At 43.8% G+C, this 26,133-nt stretch overlaps 1 protein-coding gene across 2 annotated transcripts in view; it reads left to right on the top strand.

The window, feature by feature from the left end:
• Nucleotides 1-22,431, top strand: part of LOC144754345 (ficolin-1-like) — a 766,398-nt gene extending 743,967 nt beyond the window's left edge. The window contains exon 13 of one of the 2 annotated variants that reach the window (XM_078642033.1): nucleotides 20,331-22,431. In XM_078642033.1, the coding sequence (XP_078498159.1) occupies nucleotides 20,331-20,578 (248 nt within the window). In that variant the 3' untranslated portion in view covers nucleotides 20,579-22,431. Of the gene's footprint in view, nucleotides 1-1,407; nucleotides 1,776-20,330 lie in introns of those variants that run through there. The other variant, XM_078642034.1, reaches the window with a different exon arrangement.
• The last annotated feature ends 3,702 nt before the right edge of the window (nucleotides 22,432-26,133 follow it).

Genomic DNA, 26,133 nt, shown 5'->3' with positions numbered 1-26,133 from the left:
TGTCCCCGGCAGTGCAGTTGTATTGCTAGCATCAACAACATCACAATGGCACCAGAGTCATGTTAGGATACCATGGCTACATTGACTGCCCCACTTAGACACACATAGAGCCTACCGTTTTCTGCTGTCAGTCTCAAGACGTTGCCTGCATCAGTGACACCAGAAAAGAAACACTTCCAGGCTGCTATTCCTGGCATGTTTCAGCAGGAGGGGCAGTATGAACGGTACCACCCAACTGCATGTTTGTACAACACGAAGCTGGCTAAAATGTTAGCAGTGGACCTCCTCCCTTTTCTTTTGTGGAAGAAGTGGGTTTTCTACAATTTGTGGCAGCCATCTGCCCGAAATGGAAGGTTCCTAGTTGGACCTAGTTTGCCAGAGTTGCTGTTCCAGCGCTACATCACAATGTTCTGGAATTGGTTGGACAAGCTGTGCAGCAGAGTGTTGTTCACACTATCCGCCTGATTACAGACATGTGGACCAGTTGCCAAGCCGCTAATTACATGTGCATCACTGCACACTGGATCTCTTTTTGGGGCATTAGAGAAATTGTATCTGCAGGTGTTGACACTGCTGAACCTTTTAATGGAGCTCGGAAGCATGCAACAGTAGCCATGTTCCACATGGATAAATACCATACAGCCGCAAACATATTGGATGACTTAAACAACAAGGTCTATGAATGGCTGCGACCAAGAGGACTTGATATTGGATTTGTCGACATGGACAATGGAAGTAATATAGTTATGGCCATGGCAGATTGTGGCTATTTCAGGGTCCTGTGTTTGAACACTGCATCACATCATTGTTTTGGACTTTCTCAAAAAAGAAGAGTCAGCAACTTACTGTCCACCTGCAGAAGAATCTGCAATACGTTCAGCCATTATTTTAAAGCCCAGAAGCAGTTGAGGGTTATTCAGCATGGTAATAGAATGGCAGTTAAATAATTCATATAGGAGGTGCCAACACATTGGAACTCAACGTAGTAAGTGTTGCAATGTCAGTTTGAGCAGTACAGACAAATCAATAAATATGTCATACAAATAGGGGGTGCAAGTGTGAAAGGCATGATAATTGAGATGGACCAATGAGGCCTAGTCAAATGCACGACAGAGATGCTGCTTCCTTTTGGGGTGTTCACATGGAAAGTCAGTAAGGAGGACAGTACCATGGGTCAAGATATCCTATTGTTGCATATGCTACAGGAACAGCTAATGGTGGTGTCTGAAATGTGCACAGGTGTGGATGAAAAAAAGATGTGCATGAGTTGGTGGAGGGCTTAATCCTTTGCTTATCTGTTAATACAAAGGTACAAAGAGACATTGTGCCATCCAAACATTAAATGTGTGCCACAATTCATGATCCACGGAGCAAACAATTACTGCTCACTTTCATTCCTTTTTTCAGATGGGGATGTTTCAAACTGCAAGGTGTGGATTGCTGAGAAAGCCAGCGACTTAGAAAAAGAACGGCTGGAATTTAGAGGCTCACTCCTCCAGGGATCAACTTCTGCAGTGCAGCCTTCAACTTCAGAGTCTGAGGGCAGTGATGTTGGCTCACAACAGCCAAAACAAACAATAAGAACACCAGCAACAACAGAAACAAGATCAACTGCCCCAAATTCTCCATTTGATTGGTTTTGAAAGCCGGGGCTTAAGTCCAGTGGAGAGGCCAAGGTAAAATAGGTTGAGCAGGTGAAGCATCAATGACTATTGAAAGGATGGTCCAGGCCTACCTGGAAGGTCCAACAGAGCTCTACCTTTATCAAAACACATTGGTGTATTGGTATGCAAGAACCACCAATGGCCAGTGCTCAGCAGGCTGGCAATCAAGTATCTGGCTTGCCCGGTAATCAGTGTGTTTGCTGAGCCTGTGTCCAGTGTAGCTGGTGCTGTTGTCACAGTGAGAAGGAGAAGTCTCTTGCACCAAAACGTGGATAGATTAAACATGATCAAAGTGAATCTGCACTTTATGCCACCAGGTGGCTGCGGGTGATTGGTCAGAATCCGGTCCTTCCTAAAGTCACGCAAATATCAAGGTTACCTCATCACCAAGACACTGCCTCACAGGCAGTTTCCTGGTGAGGAGGTAACCTTGATATTTGTGTGACTATAGACACCCCTTCCTCCTGTTTTAAAGGCTCATGGGGCATTATCTGGACGATATAACAAACCCATTCAGCAATATACCTACTGGGGTATAGTATACTGTGCATGTTAAATTTATGTGCACCACTTTGTTAGGATTATATGTAAATGCACAGTTGTTTTGATTTGAGTGTAGAAGGGATCTCGTCTAGGTCCTGATGAGATGCCAGGGGAGAGCTTCGAAACATGTCGACACAGGAGACACTGCTCATTAAAGCATAATATTTCCATCTCATTCCCCACTTTTAACGATACCAGCTCAAAGTAACATTAAAATAATTTTTTTCCACCGAGCCAGGGATTTTTTAATTTCTCACCATTCACCATTCAATTACTCCTGACCCTTACACTCACACTCCTACACCACACATAGTATTGTTTTCATAAACAGTGCTCCCACGTAGTCGTAGGTCGCAGCACGCCCCGTCCCGCATGCCACCAAGGGTCCTTTTGGTGTGTGAGGGGTATTTAAACACAGCTTGGTGCTTTCCACCATTGTAGGAGACACATGTAGTCTAGAGGAACACTTTTATACTTTTCCATAAGGGTGGATCCCTTTTTTTTTTACAATATAACTTGAGGAGGACATATCCACCTCTTCTGCCCTTTTGAGCATTACCTCTTTACTCCCTTCTGGTGTAACTTTGAATTTTCTCCTATTACACCTGCTCAGCTTTATTTCTATTTTATTGATCCCACCCTCGCTCCTCCGCTGCTCTCCCCAGCCTGGTACTATAATATTATATTTTATCTTTTTTGGCTGGGTCGGCAAAATCCCCTCAACCTTAAAAAATGCACTTTTGTGCTGCTCCGATTACCTTCTTTTGTTTAAATGTACTGATCTATCTTGGATCGGTAAATGAAAACAAAATGGTGTCTGTTTCATTTGCCAGTTATGTGCATGAATAGTGATGCATATGCAAGTCTGCCTAATGAAGAATGCACAAGATTTCTGACTGATGTGCGTACATATGTTCAGAAGGAGCTTCTCCGCTTTGGTGGAGGAGCATCGCCCCACCTGTCAGCAGCCAAAAAAGGAAAAGAAAAATGATAATAAACCCTTGTTTATTATTGTTTTACTTTTTTCTCTTGGAGTCGAGGACTGGGGGTGGGGCCTGGTTGATGACAGGCTGATGGAAGAATGGTTACACTGCTATTGAGTGTTCCTGACGGTCTGGCCGACTGTCTCAGACCAGCCAAACCGTTATGTGCACTGAAGTTCTCTCCAACACCACCTACGTTGCCTGGTTGGAGAGAATAGACACAGGCTCCCAGACTATCTGGGAGTGCAAATCCTTGGTGCTGAGGCCAATACTGAGGCTGTTTCCAACAGCATGAAAGCAACAACAGGACTCGCCGCGGGGCACTCTGGAAGCCTGTGCTTGTAGAACAGAGGGGAGAATGCGGCGATGCAAGTAAGTGTTTTTCTTTTTATTTGTCTCGTCCGTCCATGCCTGTCTGCCCCCCACCACTGTATCAACAACACATAAGCAGCTACTGGATATGCTATCATGCATGCATGTACCCACAAGATGATGCAGACCGCAGTAGCAGCCACATTATCATGCCTTTTTCTCCCCTTTTGGCTGATATTGCACAGCATCCACAAAAAATGGCTTTTGCTGATGCAGTAAAACATTGCCTAAAAGTACTGGTAAAACCAATCGGTCCAAACGCGAGACCCTATTGGCTTTGCCAATGTTTGTCTTGTGTGTTCTCAATCCCATTACCTATGCTGGCTGGGGCTGGGGGTCGTCCATTCTGGTCTTATGTAACAGGTAACAGGTGTGGGTGAGTGATGGGCTTCTAGTAACTTTAAGCTGTTCACATTTCAATGGTAATGCTGAAGAGCATGATATGTAAATTTGACAACCCTGGATGTAAAATTAAACCTTCAATCGCATGTGGTTGGGGGAAAGTTAATAAATGAAGGCAACACAAACTCGACAATTCGCTGATAAGAGTACATAAGCATAGGGGAGGGAATAAAACGTGCTGCCAATATTCAGTATGCCCTATCAAAGGAGTATTCATATACACATTCATAAAACATACTCAAATCCAACATTGGGTAAATTAGGAGTTGCCTAAAATTGGGTGGCCCTATGAAAGTGAGAATTCATGACCTGAGGCGAAACCTGTTTAATGGGCATCAGTATGTCTCTGTACATTGCACAATGTACAGTTTACTAATGTGCATAATAGATCAATGGATTTTTTTTTAAAATACACACTCTGATTGGCCGAAGACACGAAAAGTGAGAACAGCAAAAATGGTAAAGGATCAGAAAATGTGGCATACCTAGAAAAAAGACCTCTGACCCCAGAATTAGTGCCAGGAGGGTTTAGCTGTAAAGGTATGGAGGCTCAAATAATGCCACACATTATATTACCTTTGGCTCTAAAAATGCCACCCTGCCTCCTTCATTTCCGGGGAGAAGTGGAACTACTTCTTGTTCCTGGTCAAGCAAATATTGCTGTGCTTCCTAGTACTGAGAGGTGCTCACTGGCACAGCAGTTATCCTACATTTAGCATACTTGGCACCTCACCAAGCACATCCCCGGGATACATGGACATCCTAATTCCTTCTAACTACATTCAACATGACCATAACTGTAAAAAGTATCTATAAGTCTTTGTTAGAAGTGCCTGCACTGGTTCTTGCTGATTCTATATTCCTACCTGTGAAATAAAGGGCAACAAAAGAAGCCAAACTCACCTCTGCCATGCACTCTTTCCAAATACCCATCACATAGGATTTCCCAGGCTCTTTCAGGCAAAGCTCAATCCAGAAACGTGTGAGCTGGATCCCAGCCCTGTCTACACGCATTTTAGGAAATTCACAGTCAAATTCAGCATTAAAACACAGTAGACTGGTCCACCTCGATTCACAACTGAATGACGGTCAAGCAGAATGCATCAGTGATTTGACTGGCACATGTGGCACAGAGGGCCATGCACAAGGTTAGATTTGGACCAAACAAAGGTGGGGCGCGAGCACACTGCCTGACATCCCAGCACCCAGTTCACACAGATGCGTTATGGTAGATGTGGTGCATGGTAACACAAACTTCAGTTAAAACTTTTCATTTTCACCATGGTTGGTGCAAACAGTGATGTGTATCTTGAGACAGGTGTCTCAGGATCATTGTCATTCATTAGGAAAGTGTAACAAGTTCATTTAAATGTGATGGAAATGCTGCTCACAGCCTTCTCGGGTCTCTGTACCACTCCCTGAGCGCAGATGCATCGACTTGAGTTTGTTCGCCTATAAGCTCAAAGGAGCATAGCCAATGCATTATGGTAAATTCGATGAATGGTAATACTTCAATTAAACGTCTTTCGTTTTCATCATGGTTGGTACAGCCAGTGCTATGTATGTCTAGACACATGTTTCAGGGTGTTTGCCATTCGTCAATAGAATTACAAGTTCACTGCGCTCAGTAAGTAGTACAGAGACTTGAGAGACCCGCATTCCCAGCACCTTTAACTCATTGTGTCCGACGTCACAGTGGGAGTGTGCAGAGGATGGCCGGGGGCCGTCCGAAACACGCCCACTCATTAATTCCCCAGCACCGCGGCAGAATTTGCGCCGCGGTCAAGGGGTTAAATGAACTTGTTACTCTCAACTGATGAAAGACATGTATCCAGAAACGTGAATTGAGATACACAGCATAGGCTATACTAACCATGGTGAAAAAGAAAGACTTTTAACTGAACTAAGTGTTACCATGCACCGCATTTAGCATAATGCATCTGAACTGGTGCTGGAATCCAAGCAGTGGGCTCGCACCTTGTTTGTTGGATTACCCTCAGAAGCAGGTCCACTGATGGCCCTGTACAACCTTAGGCCCTGTAGCTCTTTCTTCAGACCTAGAAGCTCATGTTCCCTCTTAAGTCATTAAAGACCACGTTCAGCATGTGGTTTCATGAGGCTTCTATTTATCTCAGCTCCATTGACACTCAAATGCGCTGAGGCTCCAGAACCAGCAGACCTTCAAAGCTCCTGCTCAACCCGAAGTCTCTTCACTCATCACTCATACGATCTACAGCAGGAGCCACGCCCAATATAAATGCTGGAGGCTCCTGCTCAAATTCAAATCCTTGACGCTTTTGCTGAGCCTCAGTTCCCTGTCTTTCCTGCTCAGGAATGAGGTGCACTGACAGAGTTGAACGCTCATAGGGTACAAACAGATCAGATCATAATTAAGATGTTCTGATAGAGCTATGGGTTCTTGCAGGTCATGTCTGAGGAGCATCAGTAGAGCTCTCTATGTAAATGGTCTGTGGAGATCAGGGTTCAGGCCCATTTACCGAGCTCTGTGCGCATGTTGGACATGCATACAGGAACAGCTCGTGTCAGGGAAAGGAGATGGGGCAGGGGTCAGGGAGGGTGGATCGGGGACGAACAAGAGATATACAAAAAATTAAAAAGAACTTACCTGTAGTTGCCGCCCTTCAGCATTGTGCCAGACTCTTCTGCTCCTCTCTTCTCCACTGCAGGGAGGCTTAGGCTCCTAGACTGCACTGCAGCCAATTCTGAAGCTGCTCTGAATGAGAGCAGCATCAGGATTGGCCTGAGCGCCAATGATTTCCGTTCCCAGACAGACTGCGCATGCTCTCTCCAACCCAGCAAGGCAGCTGAGAGTGGAGAGAGCTTCACTGCGCATGTGGATTTGGCCGGCCTGAGACAGCCAGCCACACACAAATGCACAGTGAAGGCAGGGTACCTACTACTCTCCCTCAAAGCCTGTCATCACACTGTGCCCGCCTCTAAGACTAAGCTTAAGACAAATAAAACAATAATAAAATGGGTTTTAAACCTGTTTTGTTATCGATTTGTTTTTCACGTTTTTGAGGGTGCTGGCAGGGGGGCGATGCTCTTCTGCTGATGAATACAGGGAATATGCAGGTCCTTGTTGATGTACACTGGCACAGCTATGTGTACACAGGGTTTGTGGTGGTCTGAAATGAGGTAGACTGGCAGAACTGTGTATGCACACGTGTTGCATACCAGTGGTGAAGTGCACTGGTAAAGTTGGGGGTGCATGTTGGAACTAACTGAAGGCCATGTGCAGAGGCTTTTTAGAGTTTAGGGTCTAGATCAATACAAAGGTAGGAGAATTAGTGCCAATACTGGAATTTTAAACTATCAATGTGAACAAAATATGACCAAAAAACTCCAAAGATGACATGATATTAATACCCTAATATTTGAAATTGGTTCACAACCCTGCCAACTCTCCCTGGACATCATATAATCAGGGTTAGTACCTAGAATAGCCACAAGTAGTTGTGCAGATCCTGACACTTTTAGAGTTTAGAGTTTTAGAATTTGGCACAGCTTTTTACTGTCTCCACATTATCAAGCCGGAGTTGCAGTTTTGCTTAGAAAAACTACAATTAGGTTGAAATCCTTCTTATTATCATAACACCCTGTACACCTAACCTAAGGGCTCTAAAAAGCAGAGAGGTGGGAATATACCACAAGTAAATGAACACAATATGTGTTATTTCTGAGTTCCCCCCCCCCTCTAGTCCCACTCTGCCACACCTCCCATTTCAACTGAGATAGAGGAATGGTGGGATGCAGTGGAGCAGGCAAAAGAAGCAGACCCCCATCACAACTAGGGTTCACACTGAGTCTGAAACTAAAAGGAGCCTCTCAATCTCTGCCTCGCGGTCACGATACAATCAAGCCAATCCCAGCGGCAGCTCCGGTCGGGTCCATTGTCCAGTGCCTAGTTCATGCCCTGCTATTTCTTTGCTTGTAGGAAGGTCACCATCACTTGAATGAGTATGTAAACATGTGATTTACTCTCAGGGATTACCTTAAGCTGACAGGATGCAAAATAGATGTCTCCAGACCTAACTTAACCAGCTGTTCTTGATGACCTCCAATCACTTGTTCCTAATGGACCGGATATTTTCAGGAAAAATCTAAATTGGGTCACCATCCATCATGGCTGTCTTTCAACTGGATGCCCTTCTAAAAGCATGTTCTCTTTCTCATGAGGTTCAAAGTTCCACTGAGACAGTTTCTCTGTATTCCTTAATACCTTTAATTTTCTTTGTGGAGAGTTAGTATGTTTCCTTACTGTAACTTTAGGGCCATCGTCTACAGGAAGGGCCTCTGAATTTGAAATCCTCTTGAAAATAGTTATGGTTTCCTCCAGGGTTCTCGGATCTCCCAGAAGGTAAATGTTGTCTGCACAGATCGGATCTTCCAGGCATACACTTTGTGACTATGTGCGGATTAGAACTGGAATGGGCACTCCTTGAATCCTCTGAGATTCTAATAATTATTCAGCAGCATTGTCTCCAAAACCTTCAGCTTGCCATTCCTGATCTTGTTATCCAGTACTGCCCCCTATGCTTAGTTCACCTGCTGGTCAATGAGGCCATTGTTGCTTCTTGATATCTGATGTAGTTGGTTGCAGGTCTCTTATGGCTAGGATTAGTGGTTAAGCAAGACACAAATGTAGTAAGAATGCACACCATCCCTTGGTTTGTGCTTTTTTTTTTGTGCTGTTTGATGCGAAAATGTTGTCTGTAAATGCGTGCGAACAGTTCCAGTGAACAGCCCCTAGTCACAGTATAATGCAAAAGCCATGTCTCCGGGCGCAAACTTGCGCACCCGACTTTCGCACTGCTAAACGGGAAGTCATCCCTCACAGTTAATCATTCACTCTAAAGTTATCCTCTTTTCATCATTTGTTATCAGTAATTATACTTGTCCTTATTCCATTTTCATCCATATTTTATAGACATAATGCAGAAACAGCGTGGTGAGGGTAACATTTAAACCAGCAGGGCCACAATGGAGGCCCTCTTCTGTGCTCCTCTGACCAAGCACTCCCAAGTCAAGGGCCCAGGACTGCTGGTGGCACACACTTCATGTCACCAGGTTCACAGAGATTGCACCTTTCCTATTTCCAGTTTTAGTTTGAAGAAAACATCAGGACCTGGAATCTTCCAGCACACCTCAGAGATTGCCAACCAGGGAGAGCATCCCTTGCCTGATCCAGGGCATTTACAGCCAGATTCATCATTGAAAATTGCGCTCGCAAAGGGCCAGATTCTGAGAATCTGGCCCTTTGCAAGCGCAATTTTTGCATTTGGGATTCATCATCCCAAATGCAAAAATCGCTAATAGCAAAATCACAAAATTGGGAGGAATTGCATTTAAGGAATCTCTATTTGAGATTCCTTAAATGCAATTCATTAACCATTTTTAATTTGCGAATTCGCAATTTTTGGCCATTATTTACCGCGAAGTCTGACTTCGTGGTAAATAGCGAAAACTTAGAAAAATGCACTTTAGTGCATTTTTCTAAGTTGTATGTTACACACACACATGTCCTTTGGACATGTGTGTGCGCAACATCAGTCTACATTTTCATTTCAGGGGTGCTACAGGGTGTCCTTTGGACACCCCTGGCACCCTTGAAATCACATCCTTATTTGCGATTAGGAAATTGCTAATCGCAAATAAGGAATAACTTCCCATTCATTCCTATGGGCCAGGCCCATAGGAATGAATGGGGAGTTATTCCTTATTTGCGATTAGCAATTTGCTAATCGCAAATAAGGAAGCTGTAGGAATCGCAAATTTTTTTTGCGATTTCTACATGAATCCCGTTTTGCAAGTCCTTAATAGCGATTCCTTAATAATCGCTATTAAGGACTCGCAAAACGGGACAATGATGAATCTGGCTGTGTGTGCCCTAGAAAAGAGGAGCCCTGCCGGAGGAATTGGCTCCCACACTGTTCTGGTGCTTGACTACAACGGGCCCCATTATATTGATTTTAAAGTACATTGGGCAAAATGGGGTCTATGAAAATCTGATGTGAATGTGGAGGTGCAATTATATATTGCGCACACGTGACTCTGCTTCTCTGATCCCTAAAGACTTGTTCAGAGGCATTTTCCTCTTAGTAAAACTTTGCAGTTCACTTTACACTTTGATTGATTGCATAGCTGTTCATACCATTTATTTATTTCCCAAAAAAAGAAATACAATATATACTATTAAAAAATTGGTTCCTGGTTGACTGGGGAAATGGAAAAAGGCTCAGGCGATTCAAGACAGTGTGGCCAGAAAGGATTTTAGCTGTTAGGCCAACATCAAATATGTGAAAGCATATATTGAAACAAGATATACATTTATGTCAGAGTGCATAAAGTCTTCAACGTTTCGATTCCTTTAAAATCCGTTTTTGTAAAGCACAAACTACTCAAGCTGACGGGCCTCAAGGTACTGGGGGCCGTCGTGGAAATAAAGTGAGCTATTTCTCAGAGTAACATAGGGCTGAGCTGAGCTGCCACCCGACCTGGGGATCGAACCTTGAACCATATGTCGCTGCACCACACCTCTCACCCAGCATTTTAACTCCTTCAACGCTATTGACGGAACCGTTCCGTCACGCCCCTCGGGTGGGCTGTGCTCATGACGGAACGGTTCCGTCACGGCCCGGCCGCCGTGCCTTCGCCGCGCGTTTCATTAAGCGGGCGGGGCCGTGACGGAACCGTTCCGTCACAAGCACAGCTCACCCGCGAGCTGTGACAGAACGGTTCTGTCACCAGCGCAGGTGAGCGGTGCGCCCCGAAGGTGTTAAGTAAATGCTGGGATCATCTTCAGGACAGAACAAATGGGTGACTGTCAACCGAGGTTCTAGAAGGAGAGTGAAAAAAGAGAAAGAAAAGAGGGGGGGGAGAAAGGCAGGAGATTAAATACGAAGAATTGGGAATTCAAAATGAAATGAATGCATGGGGATGGTGCGACATGCTCCATTTAAGTGGATAAGGTGGGAGATTAAAATTAGAATTCAAGATGGGAATATTGCACGTGGATGGTGCGGCATAATAGATTATATGACACCAACACGAGTTTTACATTTAAAAAACTGGCCCAAAGAACGTCGAACAGGTCATTTAAATGTACTGGCAATCATTAGATAAGACCGTTTACGGAGAAAGGGCGATGCATGGGTTGGGAGCAAGGGGTGGATACAAAACAAGTGTTTATAAAATCCAAATGGCTTTTGCAGCAATCGTGGCTGTTGTGCTTGGTATGCAGACAAAATATCCGTCCTGGGGGCCGCTCCGGAGGAGGGGTGGCAGCGGTAATACGTAAGAATCTTAAGATTATCGCCTCCGCCACCATGACCCTCCCTGAAGTGGATAACCTGGTCCTCCGTCTTGGGACCGAGGTAGGTGCAGTTACCCTAATGGTACTTTATCGCCCCCCCACCCCATGCCTTCCTTCCCCTCCTCTTTCATTGAACAGTTGACTAACCTTGCTACCTCCTCCCCCCGCACTGTCATTGTTGGTGACTTCAACTACTGGTTTCAGAACGAGGACTCTGGCCCCCACGCCATCGAACTGTTCGAGGCCCTCTCGAGCCTGAACGTCACTCAATTAGTCAGGTCCGCTACTCATAGTGGCGGCCACATCCTCGACCACATTTGGGTCCACGGGGTCAAGTTCTCCTGTCCGCTTATAACACCTTGTGTGTGGTCCGATCACCTTTTGATTGACACCACTTTCTCGGTTGTCGGCCAGATCAGGATCCCACTGCAGGAGGGCGGCACCGCCCGCAAGTGGAGAGCCGCCGACTCCTCTAAACTTTTATCTCATCTCTCTCTAACCCGTCCCCTGCTCCCCAACGATTTAAGCACCAACGAGCTTCAGGGGCATATTTTTGACTGGCTCATGACAGCCAGCGATATTTTTGCCCCTCTAACTAAGTTCCCCCGATCCCGACATTGCCACTCCCACAAATGGTTTACCCCCCACCTCAAGACCCTGCAATTGGAACTCCGCCGATTTGAGCGCAGGTGGAGGAGAGACTATTGCTCGTCTAGTAGAGGCGTATATGTGGCCGCGCGCAATAAGTACAAAACAGCCATCTCTGCAGCCAAAAAAGCTTACGCCTCAGAAAAAATCTTATCTGCCCCTTGCAAGTCCAAAGAGATTTTTAAAGTCCTTAATGAATTTACTTCCGACCCCAGGACACTTCCGACTCAGGTCCCCACACAGGAGGCTTGTAACGCGCTAAGCACTTTCTTTATTCAGAAAATTGCTCTGATTAAAGACACCATCCCGGCTACTCCCCCTGGAGCGGGCTCTGTCTCTCCCCCCCCACAATGCCCTCTCTTTCACTCAGTTTCCTCCCTTAGACCCCACTTCCTTGGCCACATTGGCTACCCGTATTAAGGGGCCGATTAGGATGGCGGTTTTTCCACATCCTCCGGGCCGGCGGAAGTGTCCGCCGGCCTGGAGGATGCGGAAAAACCGCGGCGGAGACTCCAAAGACCCTCCGCCAAATTAGGATGGCTGGTGGGTCTGGAATTCCGTCCGCCGCTTTTCCGCCGCGGTCGGCTTCCAACCGCGGCGGAAAAGATATAACATGGCAGGCGGTGTCTCTGAGACACCGTCCGCCATATTATGATGTTTGTGTAAATATGCTTTTCCACGGCGGCTTTTCCGCCATGGAAAAGCATACGGACATTCACTTTGGGGGCCCGTTGCGGGCCCCCTGGGTGAATGGGGGGTGCACATGGGGGGTACCTATGGTACCCCCCTGCATTTGCGTACACAAAGCAGCAGGCACCGTGCGGTGCCTGCCGCTTTGTGCATGTAAATGCAACACATGCATTTTTAACATTGCGGCGGGTGCAGCTTGAAGCTGCACCCGCCGCAATGTTAATAATAGAGGATGTGACGGCCGCCCTGGCGGTCACATCCTAATTGCCATGGAGGGACCGCCGCTGCCCATGCGGACGGACCCTCCTACTCAGGGGTGGCGGACGGACGCAAGTCCGTCCGCCATCCTAATCGGCCCCTAAGTCTGGATCTCCAGACGACTGTTGTCCTCCCACCATACTACGAGACATCTGCCATTCTCTACCCGACTGTATTCTTCCCCTGCTGAATTCCTCTCTCTCGTCCGGTACGGTACCCTGCTCCTTCAAGGAGGCTGTTCTGGTGCCTCTACTGAAGAAGCCTGGGGCTGATCCCGCCGTTCCGGCGAACTACCGCCCCATCTCTCTCCTGCCTTTCTTCTCTAAAATCCTGGAAGCCCATGCCACCGCCTGTCTCTCACAGTTCATCGGAGCTCCAACTTTCTCGAGGCCAATCAGGCCGGCTTCAGACCCGGCCACTCCACGGAGACTGTGATCTTGGCCGTGTTGGATGCCTTGAGAGACGGCGCTGACAAGGGTACCCCCCAGGCCTTGGTTCTATTAGATCTGTCAGCCGCTTGGAGAAGGATGTTGTGGTCCACCGTGTCGAGCAGGCTGGCATCCAGGGCCTGGCGCTGGCATGGGTCAAATCCTTCCTGCCCGGGAGGTCTCAGACCCTCTGCCTGGGCACTTTTAGAGCTCCTAGGGAGCACCTGCCCTGCGGGGTCCCTCAGGGCTCCTCCCTATCCCCTCTTCTCTTCAACCTCTATCTTCGACCCCTCCTTTTTTCTCTGAGGCCGTGGGACGTCACCGTTTTTAACTACGCGGACGACCTGCAGCTCATCTTTCCTCTCGATTCCCCCTCTGCTATTTCTAACTTCCAGGCAGCTATGTCCCACATCCTACAGTGGATGTGTCAAAACCAGCTCAAATTGAATCCCGGAAAGACGGAGCTCCTTCTTCCTGGCAGGAGCTCTACCTACTGGGGCCCGTACTTTTGGCCGGCAGAACTTGGTCCCCCCCCTACCCCTGTGGCCTTGGTAAAAAGTCTCGGGGTCACCATTGACTCCGGCCTCTCCCTCGGGCCCCAAGTGGGGACAGTAGTCTCCTCCTGCATGTTCCAGCTGCGCAGGAAGGTGGCCTATCTCCTCACTCCTGAAGCTCTTCTGCAAGTAATCATGGCCCTTGTCCTCTCCCGCTTGGATTTTTCGAACTCTATTTATCATGGGCTGCCTAAAACATCTCTCTCCAGACTACAATCTGTTCAAAATCAAGCGGCGAGACTGGCCCTTGGGATTCCGAAATGGCAATCCGCCAAACCCCTTCTTTCCAAACTGCACTGGCTCCCTGTCATCTCGAGGGCAGCCTTTTATGATCGGCTGCCTCACCTTTAAATCTTTATCTGGCTCTTGTCCCGTCTTTCTGAAATCCCTTATCAGGCCCTATTGTCCCTCACGGAACCTGAGATCTTCCCACCTTCACTTCCTACTCATTCCTCCCATCAAACTTTGCAGATCTGGAGGCCGGAGATTCGCTTTCCTGGCCCCTAAACTTTGGAACTCCTTTCCCCTCTCTCTCAAAACCTCTAACTCTCTTATTCTTTTCCGTAAATCCCTAAAAACATGGCTCTTCCCTCAATCCGGCTAAATCCCTCTGGTCTTTCAGCATTCAACCAGCGCCAGGAAACCCACGGTGTCAGTGCGCTTTATAAGCTCCCCTTACAATACAATACAATTACAATATCGAAATTAAAATATCGATATACAATAATATCGATGTTTTAATTTCGATAGTATAGAATATCGATGTCCAAAATATCGACAGACAGAATATCGTTTTTTTAAGGTATGTATGTTACTAATATCGAATTTTACTAATATCGAAATTTTGTTTAGTGTTATGTATTTTATTATGTTGTTTATATGTTTGTTAAACATGTTTTGTAATGTATGTTTGAACATTTGTAAATTTGTTTACATTTTGCGTTTTAGTATCAGAGCGGGTTGTGGGTTTATAGGGGAATAGGGTGGGAAGTAATTTAATAATAATTAATTAATTAATATGTGTTTGTAAATATTTTTAATTAATAATTAATTGGTAATGAATTAATATTAATTAGTTAATTAATTAATATAATTTTTACATATTTTTAATTAATAATTAATTGGTAATCAATTAATATTAATTAGTTAATTACATTAATTAGAGTATTTTTTTATATATATAATTTTTTGTTATTGTTAATTAATTAATTGGGAAAACATATTATTAATTAGTAAATTAAATTAATTACAGCTAATGTGCTAATATATTTACTTTATTGTTATTGTTAATTAATAATTAATTGGTAATTAAATAATATTAATTAATTTTGGGTAAAGGAGTATTTTTAGGGTTCACGGTGAGTTTTGGGTTTTTGGGTAAAGGGGTATTTTTAGGGTTCAGGGTCAGTTTTGGGTTTTTGGGTAAAGGGGTATTTTTAGGGTTCAGGGTCAGTTTTCAGTTCTTGGGTAAAGGGGTATTTTTAGGGTTCAGGGTCAGTTTTCAGTTTTTGGGTAAAGGGGTATTTTTAGGGTTCAGGGTCAGTTTTCAGTTCTTGGGTGAAGGGGTATTTTTTAGGTTCAGGGTCAGTTTTCAGTTTTTGGGTAAAGGGGTATTTTTAGGGTTCAGGGTCAGTTTTGGGTTTTTGGGTAAAGGGGTATTTTTAGGGTTCAGGGTCAGTTTTGGGTTTTTGGGTAAAGGGGTATTTTTAGGGTTCAGGGTCAGTTTTGGGTTTTTGGGGTACAGGGGTATTTTTAGGGTTCAGGGTCAGTTTTGGGTTTTTGGGCTACAGGCGTACAGGGTAAAAATAAAATAAATTTAAATTAAATCAATTAAATGAAATTAAAAAAAATAAAATTACATTACATTATTAAGTTTTTAATTTATTTTAAATGTATATGTATTAGTTTTAATTTTTTATTTATGTTTTAATGTTTTTATTTAATATTTGTAAAATTATATGTATTTTAAAATTATGTTTACATTATTATTAATACATTTAAAAAAACGATATTTTTAATTTCGATATTTTTGTACTACGATATTAATTTTTCGATATTTTTGTACTTACCTTTATGAAGATATGACTCCAAAATTTTTGATTTCGATATTTTTGTGTCGATATTTTTGTATGTAGATATTCTGTCTGTCAATGAAGCCACAGGGTGCTTGGGGGCACGGCATCATGATGGGTGATGGGGGTAGAACTGACCAGCCTCGGACACTGTCTGCTCCACGCACACATAGGGGCTCCCGTACCGCATAATTCACTCCCTGGTGTCAGGCATTGCCCTTCTAACAACAAACCCAAAGATTCAGTGGTGTCGCAGAGACCCGTGGGCCTGAATGCATGCATGGGAGTGGGCCTCGTTTACCCCTGCCGCGTGGTTAAAACATATATAATGGCTGTGCAATGGGGTCCTCAGTGGTTGGGACCCGGGGTCTATACACTTGCAGCACAATCAGCCGCTGCCCCAGGTGCATATACTGATAAAATTAGGGCCAATGGGGATTCCGGAGCAGCAAGTGTCCCGGAGGAGGGGCCACGTGTGGTGGGTGTTTGGGGGGGGTGTTTCTGTCTATTGTTCAGCACCCTCAAGCCCAGGGGACCTTCACCCTAATGGTGAGGAATTTACATCAACTGCACCTTGGAAGGCCGCCTCCTTATGGGTTTAGAGTTTCTAGCCATATTGTTGAGAGCACTCCATAAAATTCCCTGAAGTGGTAGATGAAAGCCTGGGGGGCACACTCCTCCCGTCTGACAACTGGAGGCCATAAAGAGGGCAACAGCAAGCGATGGGGACGCGGGTAGAAGAGGTGGGCAGTGAGGTAGAGCCACATGGAAAAGAGGCAGGCGAGGAAGGAAGCACGGCATCACAGAAATCAGTGGAGAGCGAAGGTACATGCACAATGAAGCGAAAGTAGACCAGGAACAAGTGCCAGGGGAGAGAAAGGGGAAGCGAGAGAATGAGAAAGGGAACAGCAAGGAGCACTGAGGCAGCATGGAGCAGAGGTCGGTACAGAGAAAAGATTGAAGAATCAGCAAGGGAAGCAGGCAGGTGTGAAGAAGGGTAGAGGAAAGGAAAGGGGCACAGGTGAAGAGAAAAGAACAAATGAAGAGGGTATTGTGAAGGGTTACGAGGTAAGTGCGGAGGGGGGTGAACGTGAGAACAAAGGAGGAGGTCGGGTGGGGGAGGGTGTTGATAAACACACAAAAATAACAGTAATGCCGGGGAGACTTGAATCAAAAACACCAAGGAAAAAGGATGAGCAGAGAGAAAGAAGGACTTGAAACGGTCGGGCGGAGGGGGGCAATTGAAGGCTGACCAGGAAGTAGAGAGAGTGAGAGGTGAAAGAAGGGTAAAAGAAAATAACATCATGATCACAAAGGCGGATGGTGCACTGATGGTGGGTAATTGGGCAAAAGAGACCTTAGCGCCAAGCAAGGAGCACGGTACAATACAACTCAGCGGGGTTGAAATCGGGTGCACCGCGAAACATTATAGCAGCGTGGGGCCTATCATACAGCTGCCATAATACGTTTTCCGAGTGGCAGAAGGCTCATAGAGAGAGACTTATAGTGACAGCAAGGGAAAGATTGTGGAAAGGGCTACTGTGGCGTCACGGGGACAGTAGAGAAACAAGCATTGGCCACGCGCGAAGCCGGGAAGTAAATAAAAACAAGCATTGGCCGCGTGGCCTTAAAAGTAAAGCCGCGCGGCCACGAAATAATTTTTTATTTTTAAACGCGACTGGTGCGCACGCTTGCCAATGAAAGTGCTACCTTGCCAGCCACCAGCTTGCTATTACGCGCATGCGCTCTTGTTCGCGTTCTAGCAAGCTGGTCGCCGGGAAAGTAGCACTTTTAAAAGCCCTCCTAAATGTCTCAGCCAGGCCAGCGCATGCGCTGGAACAGGCCAAGACCTAAAAACGGTTCTTACCACCAATGCCAGCAATGTAGGGCTGGGTGCTAATTTATCTCCATTTGAAGATGGAGAGGAAAGAGTACAGGCCTTTGCCTCTAGGACTTTGGATGGATCAGAAGGTAATTATTCCACAATAGAAAAGGATGACCCAACATGTATTTGGGCCATAAAGCATTTACATTTTTTGCTGTGAGGAATACCATTTATTCTACGCATAGACCACAACCCCTAGATTCCTTTATTTTCCACAATAGGTACAGTAGGAATGACACCACGTGTTGCAAAATGGGTTCTGGAGATGTTAGGCTTTAATTATAAAATAGAGTAAGCACCTGGTAAGAAAAATGTGGTTGCTGACTGCCTATCTCGGTTAATTTTAGACAAGGTAGGACATGAATCACAAGTGGTAGATGAAGTTGTTCTTAAAATAGAATTCCCGCTGTTTTGAAGAAAGAGTGTGACATATGTATGGAACTAGACATGACTCTTTCACAAGTAAAAAAACAAATTGTGGAGAGATGGCCAGAGAAGTGTAAGGATTTGCCTGAAGACCATCAACGTTTCTGAAATCTGAGAGGTGTACTGACTATAACAAGCGATCTTGCAATGAAGGGAGACCAAGCTATTCCTCTGGAAGGAATTAGGGATCACATCGCTGATATTGCCCACAAAGATCATCTGGGTAGGAGGCGCACTAAAACAAAGCTGGTTCAGAATATTGGTTCCCTAAAATGGATCCTATGTTAGAAAACAAGGTGAAGGATTGTTTTGCTTGCAGTGTACAGACAATGGTGTACAGTTTGTATCAGAAGAAATGAAGAATTTTTAAAAGATCTGACCATCCAACACATCAGTACTCCTTTATATTTTCTCAGAGCAAATCGGTTAGAGGTTAGAAGAGCGTACTAACTGCATGAATATAGATTCCAATCAACTGGCACATGTGGCAGTAAAAAACATAGAAGAAAATCTTAAAGAAATGTTACACACATCTCCCAACAACATATGTGAAATTTCCCCTGTCCTTGCCCTGAAAGGGAGAAAAACTGGATCAAAGTTTTTGTCTAATTGGCTTAATAGGGGAGGACCTTTGTGGGTTGACCGGAAGAGCATGTCAGAAGAGATAGAGAGACATCAAAAAGAATACAGACAGAGGTATGAGAACAAATGGTGTGTGCTACAACCTAAATGGGAAGTGGGCCAGTGGGTTTTGGTTAAAACAAAGTTCAACTCTAAGAACAAGTTCAACAGATGCTCCAAGCCATTGAAAATAAAACAGCTAAAAGCTAACATGGTTATTTCGGAAGATGATTGTTGCTGAAGTATGGATAAACTAGTAAACGTCTCCCTGTGTGCATCCCAATAGATTTCTAATGTATCTCCTACTTCCCTCCTCTCTTAGCAAACTACTTCATTTCATTAAAACGTTAAGGGAAGGCATTGTGTTGTAAGTTCTCTTCTGTTATTTAATAGCTACTTATTCTCTCCAATGTAAAGTCGTATTGTATGTATTAATAATCCATATGGGTGGGTGGTGACAAATCAGGGATAAACACATGAGTGGGAGGGGGATGGGAGTTAGCATGGCAAGGTAGCCTGGACGTGGCAACTCTATGCATAAAAGAAGAAACAGATTGGAAAAGGAATAATTAATGGAAATATCTTTGTGGACTGCTTTTTAAAATAGTTTACATATGTAAAGAGCCATGGGCAGACACAAATGCTCATGGACAACTCCTAAATCCAGTGCCTACACATTGCTTTACCACAATGACTAAAATAGGCTATCTACGAGCCCCTTTCTGTATGCACATCTATGTGTATGTTGTGTATCTGTATGGTGTATATCTGTATAGTGGGGAACATCCTTTACAACGCAACTTTTACCACGCAGTGCCTTTACGACGCAACTATTACAACGCATGTCATTACAACGCATTGTGCTGGGGGGCGCTCTAGGTTAGGGAATAGATTTAATTTACTATCCAACACCTTCCCTACTATCCACGGGGACTGGAGTTGGAATAGTAAATTAAACTATTCACTATCCAGCACCCCTTAGCGCTATGCGTTGTAACAGCATGCGTTGTAAAAACTGCGATGTAAAGGCATGCGTGGTAAAAGCATGCGTTGTAATGTCATACATCCCTGTATAGTGCATGCTGTATGTGGTATGTGACAAGATGAGACCATGTCAAACACCTAAGGCTTTCTGTAAGTGCGTTATAACAACTCAGAATAAATAGCAAACATTAAATTTGCTTTGTAAATTATGGAAAATGTAGGCAGAGTATAGGAAACAAAATCTATTCATAAAAATTCCTCTAATGAATTAACCTTTATTATTATCATTTTTAACTCCCCAGACAGAAACTCACATTTGAAAATCAGGAGCATAGGGGCAGATTGTGTGTTTTTGTGTGTGTATTAGCAGACATGTATGTGTGAATGCATGTGTGTGTATGTAAAATCACCGTATTAAAACATTAGTGCCATTAAAGAAATAAACATTCCTCCTCGTTTCACAGGAAATTCCCTTGATGTTCATCTGAACCAGCCATTCTCAACCAAAGACCAGGACAACGATTTGTATCCTGCCAGCTGTGCTGTGTCCTTTAAGGGAGCCTGGTGGTATGCAAGCTGTCACCATGCCAATCTCAATGGACTGTACCTTGCTGGCAAACACACCACCTACGCTGATGGTATTAACTGGCACACAGGAAAAGGGCTCCATTATTCCTATAAAACATGCGAAATGAAGTTCCGTCCTATTTAGACCTTCGGCCGCATTTACTTACACTGATTAATCCAAGTCAAACCAGAGGTTTCTAAGTGTAATTGAAGCGAAGTATTTTCAACAACATACATTTATTCAAATAAATCTTTATTTTTAATGGTCTGCCCCACTTTTTCCAATACATAAGTAATATGTCTTTAGTAGAAATTAAGTGACATATAAATCATAAATATTTAACTGTAACAATGAGTGCACGACCTCTCTGTAACCCTGAGTGAACTGCTGAAAACTTTAAAATGTAGAGATACCTTTAGATTACATCCTTCTAACCATGAATGATTCACATTTACCACAAGGTGCATTACTCAACCATTTTGAAGGTTTCTAGAAAAGCTGTGTGTCTACATGTTAAAACCATGTGAGATATCTTTAACAGTGAGTTATTTACTAGTATCACTCTTTGACTTTTAGTACAGTATGCACAGTACAGTATGTACATATTGTAATACTGACACACCTTCCATACTTCCCTCTGCCACTAAGAACACTGTCATACTGAGCTTGTAATACCATGAAATACTCTGTGAGACTGACCAGTGGAACGCTAGATTTCTTTCTGAGAGCATTGGGTTTTTCATGAATGCCTAGGAGTTTCCACAAAAATAACAATAATTTTCCAAATAACAATGTGAGACTTACCCATGGTGCAGAGTGACTTCCATGGAACACTAAAGCATGCTCCATCAACAACAAAGATGCCAATACTGAGATGAAAAAAATGCCAGCCTTCCACCCCACAAACCAAAACAATTTGTGTCCTAGTTCTTAGATTGCTCTATCACCCAAGAACAATAAGGACAGTCTGGCACTATACTTTTCCAAAAGAGTTTAGACCTACCATGTCTTCGATCCATACCAGGGCAGTTTTAATCCGTGCAGAGCCACAGAGAATGGAATTACCTCAGCGTAGACAACCTGAGGATAAAGGTGTATGGTGTCTGTCAAATCTTCCTGTTTTTGAATTTGTAAGCAGCATTCTGGACTAATTTGGCACCCTCTGCACTATGGATACAACTCATGATTGGATCCAACTTTCTTTAACAGGCGTGAGGCTATCAGTTGCCGTTCATTATTTTCAAGTTTGTACCCCCGCCTGTAATTTGAAGAAAATCCCACAGATGCTACATTTCTATGTTATCATTTGGTATCTAGAGCTGTGTATTTGGCTCAAATTCTCCCTGCAGTCTCATGTCTATATGTAGGATGATGACTCCCAGATCCTCCTGCAATACATGGACTTTGTTTAATTTCAGCCAGGCAAAAAACTCTGTCTACCAACTCAGGTTCCATTGCTAAATCATTTGATAAACACAATTCCTCAAGTTTGTGTTCTGGCAATTGTATTTACCTGAACTTCCCTAAAAGCTAAAAACCAGTGGTAAGGTCCTTGGATGGAGCTTTCCTGCTTCCTTCTCTGTTAGGAATTTACATTCTCATTGGTGTGCACCTCCTGTGCTTCAATCTATTTTCCTCTTTGACATGTTTAATGTTGGATAGAACCACTTTTAGCATTATGTTACTATTCGATTACCACAATTCAGATTTCACTTACTGTGATGATAGTTATTGTTTCTTTTTGTATTCTTAATTTTCCCTTTACTGTCCTTCTTTAGGCTTACCTGATTGGTGGAACGGTATTAATAGGGTGGAGTGAGGGGTGCAGATGTTTTGAAGAAGGTTGATGTGATTACATACGTGATCATTTTAGTGCATTGCATAAACCTGATTTTTTTTCATTAGATACTTATACTTCAACTGCTTATGAGAACTATGTCTGACCTGATCACTGTATCCCTAAACTTTTGTTTCAATAAAGAGTTCTTTGCAAAATATAATGAAAGCTGAAGTTCATGTTTTACTATTATGGAGTTAATGAAGCCTACACCAAAATAGTGATTGAAAATGACAAACTGGGAAGAGGTCAAATGACCACATATTGGTATTAACTACTCTAATAAGTCTGGCAAGTGTGGTCCCTCCCCTGGTTTTGCTTCCCTTGCTCTGGAACTTAAACCCATTAACTATTGTTTTCAGGTCTGTATTTTGATTCTATAAATAGCGCCAATGCATGTTTTTGCTTTATAAACACACAAGCACATCTCTGCAACAATTACTTATTTGACTCCAACACTGCATTTTCTCTAGAAGACAGTGACACCAGGAGATTACTGTTTAACAATGAGTAGCTTCCTGTCACAAAAAGGCTTTCGTGTTATGCCAAGAGACTTGCTATGCAGTCTTACTTCATGGAGGATTTTCGCAAAACATCTCTGATGCTTCACTATGTCAAAAGCCTACTTTGCTCTAATACGAAGGTGCTATAAAATGATAGGTGTAGTTTCACGTTATTATAGAGCTAATTCATTGTACCACTGAATAACCCTCTTGAGATACTGAAAGTATGTCCTCTAATAATACTTCTGGGCACATCACTTGGGCTCCTATTCATGCTAGGTGGAGTTATTCATAGTGGAGAAGACTGTGAAGGTGAAATGGAGCTCCCTGTACAAACAGGCAGTAGCAATACCCACAAACGTACATGGTTGTGGGCATTCCCAAACTTCCAATTAAAACCACACTTCGGAACAACCACTTCACACCCCTTGAATGTGAGTTATGAGTGCTGAGTTCTTTGCACTTGTAGAGGCAATGTCTGTTTTTATAAAACCGTTTACACCTGCCTGGAATTCCAATGTGGATTGCTAGCTGGAATAAATAAAGGAAATCCTATTGTAAACTTATATTTACAACATAATTTATCTTTGTGAATAGGGCGCTACTGTTTCCATTGTTCAGCGATGTACACAAGCCAGAAGTTGTTTTGCGTCTGCTGCGCCTTTTTCTCTCCACCGGGGGCACCAAATGTGGTCTTTAAATTGGCAGATTGCATGCCCCTTCAGGCAGGTGAGGGTCAGTGTGATACAGCACTGCTGGGATATTTCTCAGATCCTTTCCCAGTGACGCCTGTCCTGGGATAGTGTGATCAGGTAGATGTGCCTACAAGGGATTCTTTTAATATAAACTGTTTGAAATTAAATTATTATTCTGAATTAAAGACAAGTTTTAAATACATTACTTGCAGAGTAATTTCTTATAACAAGTTATAATATCAACAATTGATGCTTGAATTAAACAACAACAAATGTTTTTTCATTCACTTTAAAATGTGAAGATATATCAGACACAGGTGTATATATATATTCAAATAATAGAATGTATCTCATTTCAAAAGGTAACATAAAAGGGTACACAATTATAATATACACAATGCAGCAGGAAATTACAGTTGTATATACATTTCATATAATTCGCAGTTGCAATTGTGGACACCTTGTTCTCAACAAAACATATAAAGAAGGCAGACTGATCAAAGTTGCCTAAGCTATCATTTGAGCAGGAGATAGGTGTCGTGGTCGACGTTTCCGTCTATCACGCTGTCGTCCGCTAGACCATCTTCAGGACTGAGTCAAATAAAAAATTGGTTGACCCTCTGAGATTAATGCCAAGATAACCTTGTTTTTTAATTTTCAAAGTTTCAATGAAGTTTGCACAGAATAAATCATCCATGATGCCGATCCATCGTGTGAACAGTTCTGTCACGTACGAGAGGAAAAATCAACTTTATACAGATAGAATAATCTCTAACTATACTCATAAAAGGTTTTGCTGCTTGAGCAAGTCAAGTGTTCTTGTGCCATTGAATTACATCTGACACGAAATAAATATTGGATATACTTTGCTGATTTATTCTGTGCAAACTTCATTGAAACTTTGAAAATTAAAAGATTTAAAAACACTAACCTGGTATTGGTGTCCTGAGTGAGATACATGAAGCCGAATTGATTCTAGAAGTTTGTCCCTAGCTCCACTGACGAGCTAGCTTCATCATGCTAGACTCTGCAAGGTAGAACCAGCAAGGCAGGGGAAATAGGGATTGGATATCAGAAAACAAAGTCACTGTGTTAAACTCAGGAGCGGCTCCTTATGTGTGTGATGGGTGACCTCTGATATGATGCTTGGGTACCTCTAGCGATGACTGGCTGTGGTATTTTGCTGAAAGATTAAAAAAGCATCAGACTATGTGTAATTAATTAATATGCACACTCGCTAGTAAATTATTTGCCTAAAGATATGATAATCATTGTAGCCACTTTTCCCCATGAAATAATTATTTAAGGTATCACAATGGAACATGTCATAAGTTACTGGTTTATACTGTCTGTAAGTGAAAACGCGAAGAGTTTAGTGTGGTTTGCTCGGTAGGCTAAATATCAACCCCATTTTCCAGCTTTACTTGCTTTCAAAGAAAACAAAAGTAAGCATTTCTTTAGTAACTGAGGCTGGTTTCCCTCAAGGAAAAACTATGAGGCAATAAACTTTTTCACATGAAATGTTTGTCATAGGCTATATACGAGAGGCTCCTACTCGACGTAAAATCTGCCACTTCTGACTTTCCTGCTGAGCCTCCCATTTTCGCTCCACTACACGCTTTATTGCAGCAGACCTCCCCAATGCATGTAGTTTCGTTGCTCTACCGCACCACTAAAAATATTGCCTTCACCACGCCCCTGATGCTCGGGCTAGGTGGGAAGACGAATTGGGTACTCCAATTACTGCCGCTCAATGGACGTAGTGTTGCCAACAAACTGGAAGGATTTTGTCCAGTGGTAGACTGAGAATTATACACTTCAAATTTCTCCACCGCTTATATTAGACTCCGGCACAACCAGAGATATTAAGGCAGCCTAACGCAAATATATTTCACTGGGATTACTCCTTGCTTAAGGGAAGGTGTCCTGTAGATGGGGGAAAGGCAGAACTCCCAAGTTTAAGGCCTCGTTGGGGGAACTCCTTTATTGCCAGGAACAGCTGACGGTCTATGCGGAATTGATGCCACCCACGTCCCTACCCCGAAATATTTGGGAACCGCTACGTCTATATGTACAGGAGCGCTAGGCCAAGGGGTATGAAACAGAAGTCACAACTGAGGACCATGACACAGCAGTGCAAGAGGGATGAGGAATGCGGGCATAATTGAGAGTTTGTTTGTTTATTGCCTGACCTCCAACACAGTGAGTTCAACACGATAGGCAGGGTAGGACCAGCCGACCGCATACCAGTCGTGGATAACGATAAGCTTCGTGGCCAGATAGTAGAGATGAAGATGGGTCACCCCCAGGTCCCCGTCAAAGGGGGGAATACAACAGTGTGCCAGGGATATGCGTGGCCTCCGGCCCCCCCAGAGAAACTGGATGAGGACGCCATCAAGTTCGCGAAACCAGCCGGAAGGTGGACTGTGATGTTCTGTAGTGTATAAAGAAAACGGGGGAGGATCATCATTTTGAAGAGGGCACTCCTACCCAGGGGATTCAGGGGAAGGGTCTGCCATCCCTTGAGGTCCACCTTCATCCTGACAACCAAGGGTTTGACGTTCAGGGCCCACGCAAGCTCCGGTAGAAGAGCTATCCATATGCCGAGGTATTTGACCGAGTGTCTCCTAAGGGGGATAGTCGACTGCCAATCGTAGCAATCCC

This window comes from Lissotriton helveticus, chromosome 5_1, assembly GCF_964261635.1.
Source record: "Lissotriton helveticus chromosome 5_1, aLisHel1.1, whole genome shotgun sequence".
Classification (NCBI taxonomy): Eukaryota; Metazoa; Chordata; class Amphibia; order Caudata; family Salamandridae; genus Lissotriton; species Lissotriton helveticus.
Note: the sequence above shows the minus strand (reverse complement) of the source record. Positions and strands in the feature narration are given on the sequence as shown.